The sequence below is a fragment of the Musca domestica genome, unplaced genomic scaffold, assembly GCF_030504385.1.
Source record: "Musca domestica strain aabys unplaced genomic scaffold, Musca_domestica.polishedcontigs.V.1.1 177, whole genome shotgun sequence".
Lineage (NCBI taxonomy): Eukaryota > Metazoa > Arthropoda > Insecta > Diptera > Muscidae > Musca > Musca domestica.
In genome coordinates, this window is record NW_026712235.1 from 96720 (window position 1) to 115316 (window position 18597).

At 34.0% G+C, this 18597-nt stretch overlaps 1 protein-coding gene across 1 annotated transcript in view; it reads right to left on the minus strand.

Moving 5' to 3' along the window:
- Positions 1–18360, minus strand: part of LOC101897366 (lipase 3) — a 96560-nt gene extending 78200 nt beyond the window's left edge. The window contains exon 1 of the mRNA XM_059120776.1: positions 17270–18360. Coding sequence (XP_058976759.1) covers positions 17270–17644 — 375 coding nt within the window. The 5' untranslated portion in view covers positions 17645–18360. The remainder of the gene's footprint in view (positions 1–17269) is intronic.
- Between the last annotated feature and the right edge of the window lie 237 nt (positions 18361–18597).

Here is an 18597-nt window from a genome sequence, read left to right on the forward strand (position 1 = left end):
CCGACCGTTAAATACCCTACAACACTATAATAAACCATACAGTTTATATAGGCGAAATACTCGACAGAATTCCACAAGATATTGTGACAAATAATAAAAGAAAACCATCAGGTTTCGTTCTCTAATTTTCGAATAATAGCAACTTAAACTAATTTGCTCATTTCCAATTTATTGGTAGATGTTGCACGTAAATGGTCTTCCTAGATCTGGAACCAATATTTCCCAATGACCTATAATCTCTCAGAAGTGGCAAAAGATTAAACTTTTTTTATTGGTTTTTGACTGAAACGCATCTGTATGAGATACAGACATTTGACTATATTCTTCAACGAAATCAGCGTTAATGAAATAGTCAGAAGTGTGTCTTTCCTGTATTTGTGAATTCTCCAAAAAGTCACTGGAATGGACATTTTAGTATTTTGTCTACAAAAGTTGGCAAACTATTTCACACATTGAATATTTTTGGATGGCCATCCAAAACTGCTTGGCTTTTGCAATGTCCGGTAACCCCCATTCAAATGTGCGTGAGGATCGGGCGATAATTACGACCTGATGACAATTTTGCAGTTTTTGGTCCATTTCAACCCCTAAATATATGGCGATCATCTCCAAAAAGAGTAGGCTTCTATTCTGATCCTCATCTTATCCCCATGCAAAATTTCGTAAGGATCGGGCCATAAATGCGATCTGTATATGATATCCTGATATCCTAACCACTTAGTTTTGTTAGCTGTAGAAATATTACCAAATGTTTAATTCAAAACGAAAATATGCCAAAAATATGACAAAATTGAAAAAATATGAGAAAATATTACAAAATCAATATTTTCATCTTTAGAGAGATATTTTTATGCGATTTTTTTAGACGTTTTTTCTTTCCTGCCAAGAGGCCATTCTGAATTAATGAGAACTGTCGAAATCAGTTCAGCCGTTCTCGACATATAAGAGATCTTTCAAGCATATCTTCGTTAATAGACATATATATCACACATATTTTGCCATATATCCGATTTTTTGGATAATAACAACAATGTAAAGGTCAGAAGTAACCTTGTGATGGCTTTGTGATTTCGCCGGAATTTAAAATATTCACGGTTTAATGAATAATTTTGATTTTTTTCAACACAAAAGATATGGTATATTTTACCCGCTAAATATTATCCGATGACCACCCAAATTAGTAGGCTTCTTCCCCGCCCTAAACTCTATCTACATGCGAAATTTCGCGTCGATTGGTCTATAATTGCGACCTGTATAGCTACTGCAAAATCCGACATTTTTTCAGTATTTGGTCCATTTCAACCCCTAAACATTTGGCGATCATCTCCAAAAGCAATAGGGTTCTATTCTGGTCCAAGCCCCACCTATATTCTAAATTTCGTGAAGATCGGGCCATAATTGCGACCTGTAGAGTGATTACAAATTAACATGGACAGACGGACAGACGGACAGACGGACGGACGGACATACATAGCTAGATCGACTCAGCTCGGCGAGCTAGGAAGATCCATATATACTTTCCTATGTGGGAAACCAATATTTCGAGGTGTTACATAATTTTTGGCCCAATCAAACTTATAATACCCCCAACACATAGTGTTGTAGGGTATAAATCAAACTTATAATACCCCCAACACATAGTGTTGTAGGGTATAAAAAGTATCAATCGGTTTTGCTGACAGATGCATACCCTCAGCTAATGGTCTATTATTTGAGTATAATTTGACTTCAGCTATGATTATTCAAATAGTTGCCCTTTATGTTGTAGGTTCCGACGGAATGAGCCAGGATTGTCAAATAGATATGATATAAATAATGTGAAGTGCCAAGTTTGGACTATATAGACAACTTCATCTCAGGTTTCTGGTTTAAAGAAATATTAAGATATAAAAAATTTTAAAGAACCGGTGAATTGTTTTTCAAGTAATGACAGATAAAAGTATTAAATATTGTGACCCTTTGTAGGGTCACAAGAGGTTGGCAGAGTTGAATGATTATTTCGCTTTCTTTTAGCTTTTTGCTTTTTAAAATCTTGAACCCTATGCGGGGAGGTACCAGAAGAAATGGTCCGGTCTCATCCATCTTTATAAGAGATCTTGTGTTGATAGAAATATTGAGATGTCCAAGTTTGAATGGAATCGAGTGCCCTTTTGTGGGGGAGATACCAGAAGGAGTGGATCAATATATTCCATCTTCACACCAGTCCAGGGGTTAATACAAATATTGCGATGTGTGTAATTTGAAGACAATCGGATTCAAACAACATATTTTATATGATCAACATTTTGACCCTTTGTGGGGGAGGTACTTGAAGGAGTTTACCGATATTGTCAATTTTCGCACCTAATCTAGCACTGATACAAGTATTAGGATTCGCAAAGTTAGAGCAAAATCGGATTATCCTTTCTATTTCTGTACAGTAATTTTTTTTCTTGTGAGGGGAGGTACCTGAAGAAGTGGACCGATATTGACATGATCGACTCCAAATGTCCTGAAACGGATTTGGTCCAATGAGACCTAGAGTCAAAAACCGGTATCTCGATAAAGCCCGTTTTGACCGCATCAAATTATGTACAACCTCTCTATCCATGTGGCTAGTGGTATAAAAAACATTCGGTTAAAAAAACTGCTAAAAGCAAAAAAATACCGAATATGAGGAGTTACCGTTATATTGGAGCCTATACAAAGAAGTGGACCTGAACGTGCGATTTTTATACCCTCCACCATACTATGGAGGGTATATTCATTTTGTCATTCCCTTTGTAACTCATCGAAATAATAATCCCTATATTCGGTATTTTGATGATTTAAGCGACATTATTCACCGGAATTGTTTCAAATTTGGTGTTTGAAGTTCGAAATGGATACTACAGCCTAAGGCAGAAAATTGTCTATGCAGGTCCACGTTTTCGTATAGCCCCTATATAACGGTATCTCCCAATATTCGGTATTTTGATGATTTTAGCATCATTATTCACCGTAGTAGTTTCAAATTACGTAGTTAGAGTTCGTAATGGGAACTACAGTCTGTGACAGAAAATTGTCTATGCTGGTCCAGGTCTTCGTATACCTCCTATATAACGGTATTTTAATAATTTTGGCTACATTATTCACCGTTTATTTCAAGTTTCGAATTTGAATATGGTAATGACTTGTGATAAACAATGCTTATGCAGGTGCACGTCGTACATCTATATTCGGTATTTTTAAAATATTAACAGAATTTTTGGCGAATGTTATCTTTTTCGTAAAATGTTCAAAGTGCCTTTTTACTTGTAAATATTGGCCATTACGACATTCAAAAAAAAATTATAATTTTTTTTTATAATTTCGGTGCATAATGTCGCTGAAATCGTCATAATGCCGAATACAGGGATTTACCGTTATATGGGCTCTATACGATGACCTGGACCTGCATATGTTATTTTCTGTCATAGGCTGTAATACCTGTTAGAAATTTAAAATATGAAATTGGGTACAATTCCGGTGAATAATGTCCCAAAAATCATAGAAATGCCGAATATATGGAAGTATCGATATGTGGAACTATACGAAAACGTAGGCTGTAGCACCCATTACGAACTTACAATACGAAATTTAAAACAATTCCTAAAAAATCATCAAAATATCGAACAAAGGGATGTAACATTATATGGGTTGCTATACGAAGACGTGGGCCAGTATGACCAATATTCAGTCAGAGTATGTGGTACCCAGTTGAAGCTTCAAATTCCAAATTTGAAAAATTTCCGGTGAAAATGTGATAAAAATATCTGAAGGTACAAGGTTATATTGGGACTATAGCAAAACTTAGACATATATAAAGAGTTCTATGCAATGACGTTTCTTATATAATGGGAACTCATATTGCGAATTTATAGCAAATTCGGTTTAGAATTGTAACTGAAACACCCAAAAAACCTTAAATCTGTCGGTACAGTCAAATTTTAATTAAATTTTATCAACTTACTTCATTTCGTTCAGAAGCTATAGTGATTTCCACTGATGGACAGACAGATATACGAGTATGGACGGAGATCACTAAACACTCGACATAGAATTTTATGCTGATCAAGAATATTGTGGGCAATAAAATGTATATTTCGAGGTGTTACCAACGAAATGACAAACTTAATATTCCCGTTCACACTATGGAGGTTATATCGGTATAAAAGCATTGCTCATTCATCAAAAACTTTACAATAGTTTTTTGCTCTTAATTTCTTGATTTAATAATTTCTAACTCATATTAGAATTTTTGCCAGATACCCTATTCGTGTTAATTTATTTCACACATATCTCTGCTGTTTCAAAATTTATTATAACCTATTTCTTTTCAACAATTTTGTTTCATGTCTTTTGCAGCTCTCTGGTGTATAACACATATATTCCGCTGGCCCACAAACACCATTGGCTGGTTATGGCCAAAACGCAATATTCGATGAGTTAATGAATCGCCAGCGATTGCTACAGATGTGGTCTTTTCTCTATTTTCTGTAAAGTTCATTGACCATTTTATTATAGAGAGAAGAAGAAGAAAAAAAAACAAACGAAACTTCAATGAAATAAATGAGTTTATGGCTTTGTAATGCAGCAGCAGCAACACCAAAAAAGAAAACAAACAGACCGCCGCATTCATTGAAGTTTGATGGCAAAAAAAGGTAGAATTTCTATTGGGAAGCACAACAGCAGTGAGAGGCTGTCCCGCTGTCCGATGAGTGGTGAGGAGGGCTAAGTTGAACTTAACACGCGATTTCGTTCTCTTACAGGTAAGTCAATGAACATAAATAGATATGTTGTTTTTATACCCTCCACCATAGTATGGAGGGTATATTAAGTTTGTCGTTCCGTTTGTAATACCTCGAAATATAAATTTTGGAACCCGCAAGGTATATGTATTCTTGATCGGCGTAAAATTCTAAGACGATTTAGCCCTGTCCGTCCGTCTGTCCGTCTGTGGAAATCACTCTAGCTTCCGAAAGAATTGAAGTAGATTGATAAATTTTTACTCAAATGTATGTCATGTCTGCAGGTATTGGAAATGGGCCATGTAGGTCCACGTCTTCGTATAGCCCCCATATAACGATACCTCCCGATATTCGGTATTTTGATGATTATAGGACATTATTCACAGGAATTTTTTCAAATTTGGTATTTGAAGTTCGTAATGGATACTACAGCCTAAGACAGAAAATTGTCTGTGCAGGTCCACGACTTCGTATAGCCCCCATATAACGGTACCTCCCGATATTCGGTATTTTGAAGGTTTTTGGCGACATTATTCACCGGAATTGTTTCAAATTTGGTATTTGAAGTTCGTAATGAATACTAAAGCCCAAGACAGAAAATTGTCTGTGCAGGTCCACGTCTTCGTATAGCCCCCATATAACGATACTTCCCTATATTCGGTATTTTGATGATTATAGGACATTATTCACAGGAATTTTTTCAAATTTGGTATTTGAAGTTCGTAATGGATACTACAGCCTAAGACAGAAAATTGTCTGTGTAGGTCCACGTCTTCGTACAGCCCCACGTCTTCGGTAGTTCCCGATATTCGGTATTTTGATGATTTTAGCGACATTATTCCCCGGATTTGTTTCAAATTTGGTAATTGAAGTTTGTAATGGATACTACAGCCCAAGCCGGAAAATTGTATGTGCAGGTCCACGTCTTCGTATAGCCCTCATATAACGATACCTTCCGATATTCGGCTTTTTGATGATTATAGCGACATTATTCACAGGATTTTTTTCAAATTTGGTATCTGAAGTTCGTAATGGATACTAAAGCCCAAGACAGAAAATTGTCTGTAAATTGTCTTTGTCAGCTCCATATAACGGTACCTCCCTATATTCGGCATTTTGATGATTTTAGCTACATTATTCACGTTTTTTATACCCTACACCACAAGGTGGTCAGGGTATGACGTCTTTGTGCATTTGTTTGTAACAGGCAAAAGGAAACGAAATAGACCCATAGTTCCTTTTGATGATCTGCATAGAATCACATTCTGAGTCCATTTATACATGTCCGTCCGTCCGTCTGTCCATGTATTTTTGTAAACAAAGTACAGCTCGCATTTATTGTCCTATCCAGATGAAATTTTGCACAAATCATTTGTTTGGCCCAAGGACGAACCCTATTGAAATTGGAGATAATTGGTCAAAATTTAGATATAGCTCCCATATATATCTTCTTCCGAATTGCCTTTTATTGTGCACCAAACGTGTAATATCAGGCCGAATGTATTGGAATTTTGCACATACAACCAGATTAGGCCTGAAAATAAGCATGCCAAATTTTATCGAAATCGGTTCAGATGTAGCTATAGCTCCCATATATATTGTTCATTCGATTTGTTATTTTTGTCCTCCGCAGCCGTAATATGCACTCTGTAACAACAATATTCTGGGAAATATATGAAATACAACTCAGAAATACATTTGCTAAATTTTATCGAGATCGGTTCGGATTTGGATATAGCTCTCATATATAACTTCGTCCGATTTACCTTTTATTGGGCACCAAACGTCTAACATTTGTCCAAATGAGATGGAATTTGGCACTTACGACCGAATTGAGTCTAGAAGCTAGTATGTCAAATTTGTTGAAGATCGGTTCCGATTTGGATATAGCTCCCATATATACTCTTCATCCGATTTGTTATATTTGTTATCCACAGCTGTAATATGAACTCCGTAACGACGATTTTCAGGGAAATATATCAAAGCTCAGAAATATCTTTGCCAAATTTTATCGAGATCGGTTCCGATTTGGATATAGCTCCCATATATATCTTTATCCAATTGTATTACCAAATGGGTAATACAAGTCCGAATTTAAAAGATACAATTATAATCATAGCGTGTATGAACTTTTAATTGTTATGCGGAGCTCTACTAAATTAGCAAGGTGGTGTAGGGTATCATAAAGTCAGCCCCGTCCGACTTTAAGACTTTCTTTACTGGTTTAGTTTCGCATTTGAATATTATAATGGCTTATGAAAAAATGTACCTAAGCAGGTCCATGTCGTCGTACAGACCCTAATATAACAGTTACATTTGGTATTTCTAAGATTTTGGCAGAAAGTTTTAAGGGTTTTAATGTTTTTGAGAATTGCCAAATTCGTTCCAAATGGTGGAGAGTATTCAAAGTTCGGCCCGGCCGAACTTACAGCTTTTTTACTTGTTTCTGTTTGTTGTTGTACCAATATAACTGTTGATTTGTTATTGTTGGGTTTGTAGTTTTTCCTATAACATAAACATTTTCATTATTTTTCATGAAAAATAAGAGACAAAAAAATAAAACCAACAACAGCAGCAGTCATGAAATAAACTTTTATAAAAGCAATAACTTATGCTTGGGTGCCACCAACACCACCACCGACATTCTCCATGGAAGACACGTTTATAACATAATTTTTACAGTTTTATATAGGGGGATCTTGTCCTCATAAGAATTACCTTTAATTGAAAAAAAAAATGTTATTGTTGTGAAAAAGTTCAACTCCGAAATTCATGGGGGGTTCACTAGACTAGAAACATTTTTACAACCGACACCCCAATCATAAAAATATGACAATCTTACAGCTCTTCTTTCTAAGTTTTTTTTTTTTTTTTAATAATGCCACCACAAAACTGATCGCTATCTTTTGAAATGATGTTTTTGCCGCTGCTGCTTGCAAGACATTGTACTAATTTTTATTGTCACAAATTTGTTACGTTCCAATTATCTTGTGTTGTTGTTGTTCATTTTTTATCATACCCCAACCTCGAGTCTTCTGAGTCTTCACAATTATGATTTTCTTTTCAATTCTTTTCAATGGCAATAAATCCAGACAACGAGAACTAAACCATAAGTCACGAATCATAATAAAACTCTCACTTGAATGGTAAAAACGTTTTCTATTTCATAGAAAAAATGATCACTGAAAACCACAACCACCCAACCAGTCGACAGAACAGACAATCGTAATTTTTCTTTCAATGAGGAAAAAAAAAAGAAAATTGAAATTAAATTTCTAATTGGATAGATAATTGCGTTTTCCATTCTTATTGGATTGGATTGGATTTTCTACAAAAATGCGTATGAGGGGAGAAAAAGTTCATTAATTTTTCAAAAGTAATTTTATTCGGCTGTGGGACCGAACTTCAAATATGAAATTTGAAACATTTCCGGTGAGTTATGCCGCCAAAAATTATCAATTATCGGTAGGTATCGTTATATGGGGGCAATACGAAGAAGGGGACCTGCATGGGCAATTTTCTGTCAAAGGCTGTAGTACCTATTACGAACTTGAACTACGAATTTTTCAAAAACAATTCCGGTTAAAAATTTCGTTAAAATAATCCAAATACCGAATATCGGGAGGTATTTGGAGGCAAATACGAAATTTGAAACGATTTCGGTTGAAAATTTCGCTAAAATCATCAAAATACCGAATATCAGGAGGTACCGTTATATGGGGCAATACGAAGTAGAGGACCTGCATGGACAATTTTCTGTCATAGGCTTTAGTATCCATTACGAACTTCAAATACCAAATTTGACACAATTCCGTTGAGAAATGCCTCTAAAATCTTCAAAATAACGAATATCAGGAGGTACTGTTTTATGGGGGCCATACGAAGACGTAGACCTGCATAAGTATTTTTTTTTTTTTTTTTCATAAGCTGTAGTATCAATTCTGAACCTCAAATACGAAATTTGAAACAATTCCGGTTAGTAATGCCGCTTAAATCATCAAAATACCGAATATCGGGAGGTACAGTTATATGGGGGCTATACGAAGACGTGGACCTTCACATTCAATTTTTTGTCATAGGGTGTAGTACCCACTACGAACTCAAAAGTACCAAATTTGAAACAATTTCGGTGAACAAAGTCGTTAAAGTCATCAAAATACCGAATATTGTGAGGTACCGTTATATGGGGGCTATACGAGAACATGGACCGCATTGGACCTGTTTACAAACTTAACCTGCAAAATGTTAGCCTTCTAACGTAATTCGTTCGAAAGATAGCGTGATTACAACAGACCGACACACAGGCGCTAAATCATGTAATAATTTTTACGCTGATTCAGAATATATAAACTTTGTAGGGTCTATCATGAATATTTCGAGGAGTTATAAACGGAATAATAAAGCTAATATACCTTCCATAGAATGATGGAACAGGTACAGGTCTTCTTGAGAGAACTTATACAGTTCCTCTATAGATGGGCACCCTTCAAAAAGGGTTCAGTGTACATAATAATAATAATATATAAGACGTACAAATCCTCATTTGTTCATAGAAATCTTTCAAAGTGTAGATTGAAGAAGCAACAAGTCCTCTTTTTACTGGACCAAATATTTTCCATTATCGCTCATGACCTAAGTTGGGTACAAATGTTACCACGGATCAAGTTTGGACTATATCGGGTAGTCAATTCGTTTTATATGAAAGACATAAATGATTTTTTTTTTAATTGTTGAATTTTTGTGGGACTAGAAGAGTTAACCAATATTCTCCATTTTCACGCTAGGTCTAATATAGGAAAAAATATTGGGACGCGGAAAATTTAAAGAAAACCTAACACAGATGTCCAATCTTTTGTGGTGGAGATACCGGAGTGTGTGGGTCAACATTGTCCATATTGGTCCTTACCTATATGTTATGCCAAACATGAACTAATCGTGTTCTCTATTCACACAATATTAGGTTTTGATTTCTTTATTAAAAATGTTTGATATTTGTGAGGGAAATATTGGACTTATATACTCGACAATTTGCTCTAGAAAGTCAAAATATTAGAAAATATTAAAAGGTACAAAACTCGTACATGTAGAAAAGGTACAAGAAGGACTTGATCAATATCGTCTATTTTGAGACCTGACTTAAGTATTATCTAAATATTTTGATGTGCCATGTTTGAATTGTATCGTATGCTCTCATCGCTCAATATGATATGAGTATTTTTATACCCTCAGCAACATAGCAAGGGAGTATCTGATTTGGTCCAAACTTAATACATCGTAATATTATTTTCAAACTTAGATTGAGTTCGGATATGGGCAATATCTGTTCAGTCCTTCTGGTACCTCCCCCACAAAAGGTCGAAATTTTAAAAAGTTTTTACTGCACAGAAGGAGAACGGATAATCCGATTTACTAGGCCAGGTGCGAAAATTGGCAATATCGATCCACTCCATCAAGTACCTCCCCCACAAAGGATTAAAATTTTGAATAATTATAACTCTTATAAAATGTGATATCCACAATACAACAATATTTTTATTAACCCAAGGTCTGGTGTGACGATGGAATTTATCGGCCCAAAAAGGTACAAAATTTTTATTTGATTTTTAAAAAAAAAGGGAAATTAGCATTCGATTCGAAGAAAGCGAAATAAGCATCAAACTCTCTTCAAATTTCACACATACAAACATTTTTGCTAACAAAAGATCTGTTGCAAAGACGGTATATATCTGCGAACACCTTCTGATACCCACTAGTATCTTGAACCTCACCTATAAAGGGTCACAATTTTCTATACTTTTATCTGTCACAACTTGTAAAACAAATCAGCGATTCTTTACAACTTGATTTCGCATAAAATTGGATATAAATGTTCGATTTTCTTGTAATTTTGTCCATACTTATATTTTTATGATACGAAATGGGCAATATTGGCCTATTCCTTCGGAACCAATGCCATAGAGGCCAACAATTGGAATATTTATAACAGAAGTCAAACATATTTAATTTATCGAATATTAGCATATTTTTTAAATTGTTTGTTTTTTTAATACTTTTTGTGTTGCAGGTATATGAAGGACCGAATCGATATTGTCTATAGCCGATCTTGATATAAATTGGTTAAAAAAGACAAGTAAAATACATTAATTTCGGTCGGGCCGAACTTTCGGGCAAAGGAAACATTTTTATATTAAAGTTTTTTATATAAAAGTTATAGGAGCGTTTGCATAATGCAGGTAAATTTAACAAAAAAACCATAAAGTGAGTGAGGCCGTTATATAGGACCATACCAGAACTGCAACGTCTATAAGCAATTTTATACTTCAAGGATTGTCATCTATCAAATCTTCTAAAATACCAAATTTGAAAAAAATTATGTTGGTAAATGTGAATAGGATTATAAAAATACCAAATATCGGCGGGTGTAGTTATATGTGCGCTTTAGGAAAACGTGGAAATAAATATTCAATGTTCTGCCACCGGGCTAGATCCCATTATGAACTGCAAATACCAATTTCTATCAAAATGAAGAATTTCGGGAGGTACCGTTATATGGGGGCTGTACCAAAACGTGGACCTATGCATACACATCCGTGGCGAAAATCATCAAAATGCTGAAACTGGACCGATATATCTCATTTTCAATACCAACCATCCTAGACACAATACATATTTATCTGGTCTAAGTCAAATAATGTGGGCTATGAATATATATACTTTAAGGGGTCTACGATTAATGTTTAGGGATGTTACAAACGGAATGTCAAAGTTAGGTATAATAATGTGAGGGTATAATAATTATGTACCAAGTTGTGGCAACTCGGATACACTCTTTAGTCGCGAGGCTGATGATATACAAATTGACCTTAAATGGGAATACCGTTACGCTTTTCATTTTGCCAATAGGAATATTATAATGCACATAGTTTGGATCAACATGGAAATTAGACTTTTTAAAATGTTGGAATTCCTTGCCTCAGTAGATCTTACATCGCAAAGTAACCGTAATTGTGGGACAATTTCTCACTCTTTTAGATGTGCTATCATTTTTGGATAAATATTCCTTGAAACCTTGTATTTAAGGAATATAGAGTCTTCAGCAATATTACAGAGGGTCTTCAGTAATATAACCCTCAATTGAGTCCCAAAGGGGTCTTTTTGCTTCCTTGTTCGAATAATTCCTTTAAAAGAAGTCTAAGCTAGTTAAAATATTCTGTAAAATAATTTGTGGGGTACACCAAAGGGAATAAACCTATCCCATTTATTCTATCTAATTTCATAAAAAAAAACGAGCAATGTGTGTGGGTGACAAATATTTAGTTTTATGAGAATTATTATTGTAAATATGGAGGCTTTGTGGGGGAAAGGAATGTCCCTATTTAGTCCATATTCACAGCTGATCTTAATGTAAATCATATATCTGGATATCGTGGTCCTCGTCCCGTTTAAATTCTATTTATGATTCATAAAACCAAAATTAGCAGTTTTTTGAGAATTATTATTATTTAAAAGATTTTTTAAAAATTGAAAGCGCTGTCAGATTTTATGGCATAAAAAATGTTGTACCTGAACATGTTGATTGTATGTTCATTCCTTCTCTTCGTCTAATACATTCCTTCAAGTACAAGTATTCCTACTTCATTTGTTCATTGAAATTGTAGTTTTGAGCTAAAACTTTTCATAACACAAATAATTTATTTAATAGAAAATAAAATAAAAACTCCCAGTACAAAGGGTTAAAAAAAGTAAAAGACAAATACATATATGTACATACATATCTATGCTTGTATTCAACTACATGTTTATGCATCTAATTAACAACTTTTACGGCATTTTCTGTTATATTCAAACACTCCACAGACTGTTTACCTAAAAACCCAAATGCAGTCATTATGATATAATGGGAGATTGTCTATTACCCAAAAGAAAAAAAAAAAAAAACAACAACAAAACTTAGTCTCTCAACATATATATGAACATATGTAGGTATGTAAAGTATTGACGAAAAAAAATAAACCAACATAATTTTATTTATTTACTTTAACAATCACTTTCAAATTAGTAAATAAAAAACTGATAACGGCAGAGTGTTAAATAATTTCAAATAACCATAACCAGAGGAAATAACTTCATTGCCATTAGAAAATTCTGGGATCAATTTAAACCTTGGGGGTTTCCAGACAACAATTCGTGCGATTAGTCCTTGAATGCTTCTAAGGTCAAATTAGGAAAAATAATAATAATATTTTATATAAATAATTGGATTTAATAAAATAGTCGCATTAATGTCATATTAAATAGGTGTTTATATTTCATAGAATTCTTTTTGAAGACCTCCAATCTCCCTCATTGGGTTCATAAAAATTCAGTTGTTAATCGAAAGTCAATGCACTTCAGACCAAGTGCAGCGAGTAATTTTTTGAATTGCCTAGCCCATTAAAATCCCTTATTATTCATGACTTTTATTGTTGTGCCTATTTAAATCCATTAAAATTTAAATATTTTTTTTTTATTTGTAAAATATATTGGGCATGAATAATTAACGTTAAAAAGATAATTATTTTTGCATTCCATTCTGCATAAAATGTTGTATTTAACCGGGTAACCCCATTGAAATTCCACAAAGCTAGCTAATTACCAGAAAAAATTGCTGAAAATTTTTTGAAAAAGTTTAAAAATACTACTTAAATTTTGAATTTTTCTGATCGAAAATTGACTAGCAATTGTAGTCACAACAAGTTAAAAAGTATGGATCAGTTTTTCCTACAGATGTATACCCTCTGCCAATGTTCGATTATTTAAATATATTTTGACTTCTGTTATGATTATTCAAATTGTTGACCCTCTATGGAGTGGGTTCCAAAAAAATGGGCCAATATTGTACATTTCGTATCGAATCTATTCAAATATCATATAAATATTGCGACGTACAAGGTTAGGCCAAATTGGGCCAAAGGCCAAAGTATTCCATTTTTATACCTTATCTAATACAGATAAAAATATTGGTATGGGAAAAATTATAAGAAAGCCGAACACTTATCTTCAATTTTATTCGAAATCATAAATTCCATATTCATCTCGGGTTTCTGGTTGAGAAAAATATTTAATTGTAAAGAATAGCTAACTTGTTTCGCATGTTATGACAGATATTGAAAATGATGACCTTTTTTGGGTGAGGTACAGGAAGGGGTTCGCAGATATATATCATCTTCACTACAGATGTTGTGTTAGCGAAAATGCTTGTAAATGTGAAATTTGCAGAGGGGTGGATGCTTTTCCGCTTTCTTTGAGCGTTTTGTTTTTCAATATTTTGAGCACTTTTTGGGGGGGATGTATAGAAGGAATGATCCGACGATATCCACCATCTTTGTAAGAGATCTTATTTTGATAGAAATGTTGAAATGTGCCAAGTTTGAATGGAATCGCATGTTAATTTCGCGATTTATGAGCTTCATGGATATTTTCTCAAATGTTGACCCTTTGTGGGAAAGGTACTAGAACAAATTGACCCATGTATGCCATCTTCACAACAGATCTTGTGTTAGTAGAAATAAAGAAATGTATGAAATACAGGGTGAGATGAAAAACTGCAACCAAATTCAGACTTGTGTCATTTCTAAGCCACTCGTCCGACAGCTGTTAAAATTATTCCAGTGACAGCTCACATTGTTTACAAGCATACAAAAGCATTTTGGTGAGAATTTTCCAGAAAAAAAGTTGTTCGTCATGTAATTCAAGCGTGATAGTGTGATTACTTTATATTTGGCTGGAAGACCACAAGTAACGTTTGACTTTGTTGCAGTTTTTTTATCTCACCCTGAATATCCTGATATTTATTTCGAATTGTATAAACGTCTTGGTTATTTAAAACTTTGATCCTTTGTGGGGGAGGTACCAAAGGGAATGGTCGGATCTCTACCGCCTTTATAACAGATACAGTATTGATAGAAATATTCAGATGTGCAAAATCTAAATGGAATCGGATGTTTATTTCGCGTTTTTTGAGCTTCACTGATATTCAAAATTTCGATATTTTGTGGGGGGAGGTACCAGAAGAAGTGGGACAATATATTTCATCTTAACACCAGGCCTTGGGTTAATAAAATTATTGGGATGGGTGAAATTTGAAGATAATCGGACTCGAACATTACATTTTATAAGAGATGTAATTATTCAAAATGTTGACCCTTTGTGGGGGAGGTACTTGATAGATTAGATCGATATTGTTTATTTTCGCACTTGACCTAGCACAGACGCAAATATTCGGATTTGCAAAGTTGGAGCAAAATCGGATGATCCATTTTCTTTCCGTGCTGTAAATTATTATGTTTTTTTTTTAATTTCCAAAGAGACATAGGGTCTAAAACCGTTATTTCGATGAGGCACGTTATTAAAAGATATACACCCTCTATGGCCATACGGCTGAGAGTATAATAACTTAAAAGGGGTTCTGAAAATAAATAGCTTTTATTAAAAATAGATGGAAAATGCTGGGTAGAAAATCTACATCCCTGCACAGTTTTCAGACGAATTTGTGGAATAAAATTTCAAAAATGAAATAAGGGTATTCCTCTGGTAATGGCCTCCTAGCGATAGCCAAAAATTTTTATCTTTTGACCATAAAATATCTTTTATTTTTTTTTTCTCAAAAAAAACTATATAAAAGGCACCTTCTACACAGAAATTTTAATATATTATATTTTTTCTTTAAGACGGATTTTCTAAAGAGTTTCTCCGCAGAAATGCCGAACTACATTTTAAGGTTTTTTTCCCCTCAGAATACCTTTTTAATGTCTGTCTCTGATAAAAGTCTTTTAAAAATATTTCCCCTAGAAAACCCTTTCTATATATTTTCTTTATAGAATGCATTTCAAAGAATTTTCTTTTAATTTAGGTATTTTTTCTATCAAATACTCTCTAATGGTGTTTCTCTATAGTAGGGTTTTATCGAAGGGAATGGTGAAGGGTTGCCTTTATAAAGTATCTTTTAAGAAATATTTTCTCAAAAATTTGCCTTGTGACTGCTTCCTATACCAGCTTAAAGCGTTCGTTTTAACAATAGGAGGCTTGGGTAAAATTAAAAAAGTCTTTCAATAAAAATTGACTGCCTCTCTTCAGTGGATTTCTTAAAATTCGAGATTCTTTATTCGAGATTCCTATTCTTTATTTTGTTGGTAGAAGACTTTTCAGGGTTTTTGGTTCTCAGCGCAACTTTTATTAGTTTGGATTACGTGTAGAATAATAAGTGCGAAGATGGGCAATATTGGAGTACACATTTAGATCCTCCCCTAAAATAAATAACAATTATAACTCGATTAAGGTGAGGTATCAATGACCGATTTTCACATTTCCTCTTCCTATATATCAGCCCACCTTTCTGGTTCAAATGTTCTAAATTCTAACAAATGATACATATATCCCAAATATACACCGCTTGGGAGGCGGTAATATCTTTGTCAGACATAGATAATGTGCGAACATGGAAAAATTTCTCCGCTTCTTATCCCCAAAAAAGGCCTTCGTTTTTGCAAGAAGGTGTTATATATTTACCCCACCTACAAAGGGTAATCGTTTTTAGCATCTTTAAACCGAAATGGTTGCATTTTGTATTTTCGTCAAATGAAAATTCGCTGTATGAAAATTTTACAAAATCAATCCACGTTTCGACCGGTCGGACCATAAAGTAGGCCGGATCAATTTTAGACAATATTTTAAAATTTTAATATATATTGAACCAATTTTGGAATGCCCTCGATGTACGCCTAGCAACCATGTATTGATGTTTTAAAGGCCTAGACCATAATTTTTGAGCTATAGTTGCTGCAGTTTGGTATTTTCAGGCAAATTCAGTATTTTGATATAACTTCATAAGACGTTAGCACCTAGTTCGAGATATGTTGAGGACACAAATTTGAACGTTATGAGAAGAATAATTTATTATAAAATCTCAGAAAACAAAAAATACTAATACGAGAACCCTTTTAATATTGTAAACAATATAGCCCGATTTTACATATTTTGAACCAAATGAATTGAATATTTTTTCCCACAATTATCTAATACACGCGTAGGTAGTACAACTTGCTTTTAGATTTTTTGATCTCTAACAAATTATATTGTTTCACATGATGACAATTTTTTACAGGACAATTTAAAACTTTCTTGACAAATTATGGAATGTTTTTGTGGCGCGTGTTTACAATTATTAATAGTTTAATTATTTTATTTTTTCACAATTATTTTCTTTTTTTTAATTTGCCAGAAATAATTTACGTTCACACACCATGTCACACAAAAAAATGTTTGTTTATAATTTTGTCACACAAAAAATGCGCTTTATAATTTTGTTGGGATTTAATAAGGCTTATTATATCTAACTTTTGCTGGATTTAAATTTTCTTCGTTTTTTTTTGTTCTTTAAATTTTCTTCGTTTTTTTGGTTCTTTAAAACCGTTACTTTTTTAAATTTCCAATTTTATTTTATTTGTTTCTCTGTTTTTTTCCTTTGAACCACCTCTTCTTACCGTTATCAATGATGCATCTTCCAGTACATCCGATTTGAGGTTACGGCCGCCACCGGCCAGATTGCCATTGCTCGACAGTAGGACACTGTTCAAAAGATTCTTGAAACTCAGCGATGTATAGCTGAAGGGCGAAAGTATGGTAAAAGCCATTGAACTTCCGAATAGCTGCAGCACAAGTAACGCATACAAGATAATGACAATTGGCCAGAGGCCGCCACTGCCACCACCACGACCACCACAGCCAAATAGCCGATATATAATTTCACTTTTTTTCAATGATTTTCCAGAGCAGCGATGTTGGCGAGCATTGAGGTTTGTTGTCGGTGCTGTTGTGGTAGTAGTTGGGGTTTTGTTGAGATTTTTCATCATCATCATCTTTATTGTTGTTGTTTTTCCGTTTATTTTTCTTATTACTTGTTTTCCACCTCTTTCTTTGTTTGTGGTGTGCACTCTTCTTTTTTTATTTTTCTTTAAAAAACTTTTCTTTTAACGGCTACGAAAAAAAAACTTTGAAGTTGATATCCGACAACAATCTTGTAAACTTAAAACACGTTACAATATCTACGTCACTGGATCAGATATCAGCCATCCATCCCCCGGGGGCAATATGGGAAAATTAAAACAAGATTTTTTTCTTTTTCAGAAATTCACTTTTAAATATCTTTGATGTATAAAATTTGTAATTTTAATTTTTCTTGTTTTGTTTTTAAATTCAAAATTTAGTAACGGTCTGCGAGATATTTCTCTCTTGTGCTGTTACGAACCGATGTTGTTATTGCTTTTCTATTTTGTTTTCATCTGATTTTTCGTTAAATTTCCAATTTTCTTTTATACGTTTCTGTTTTGCTCTTCGAAATCTTCCACAACGCTGCAAAACGTTTGTTTCAGACACTTGTAACCGTTTCGGAATTGAAAATCCACCGCTTTTCTCTAATTGCGACTGCTCTTCTGGAGCTCTCAGCGTTGACTGCGGTTTGTTGTCGATCGTGTTTAAGCCAAGCTTTGGTTTTATTTACACCTGTTTTTTTTTCTTTTGGAGTTTGTGGTTTGTCGAACTAACCGCAAAGCTATGATGGCCAGTTGAATGCGAATGCTCAGTGTGCCAAAAATCTATCAAACATGTTGTAAGGTTCGCTGCAATAAATCATACAGTATGAAATGGCAGGGTTTGATGTACAACATGAATGATGTTGCATTACCGGCTGTTTGAGCATTCTTATGATCGATCAGCTGCTATTGAATGCATTAACTTGTTGTGTTGGGGAGTGTTGTATTGTTTTGTCTGATTTCCGGTTTTTTGGAACTTCTTAATATGGAGTAACATTGTT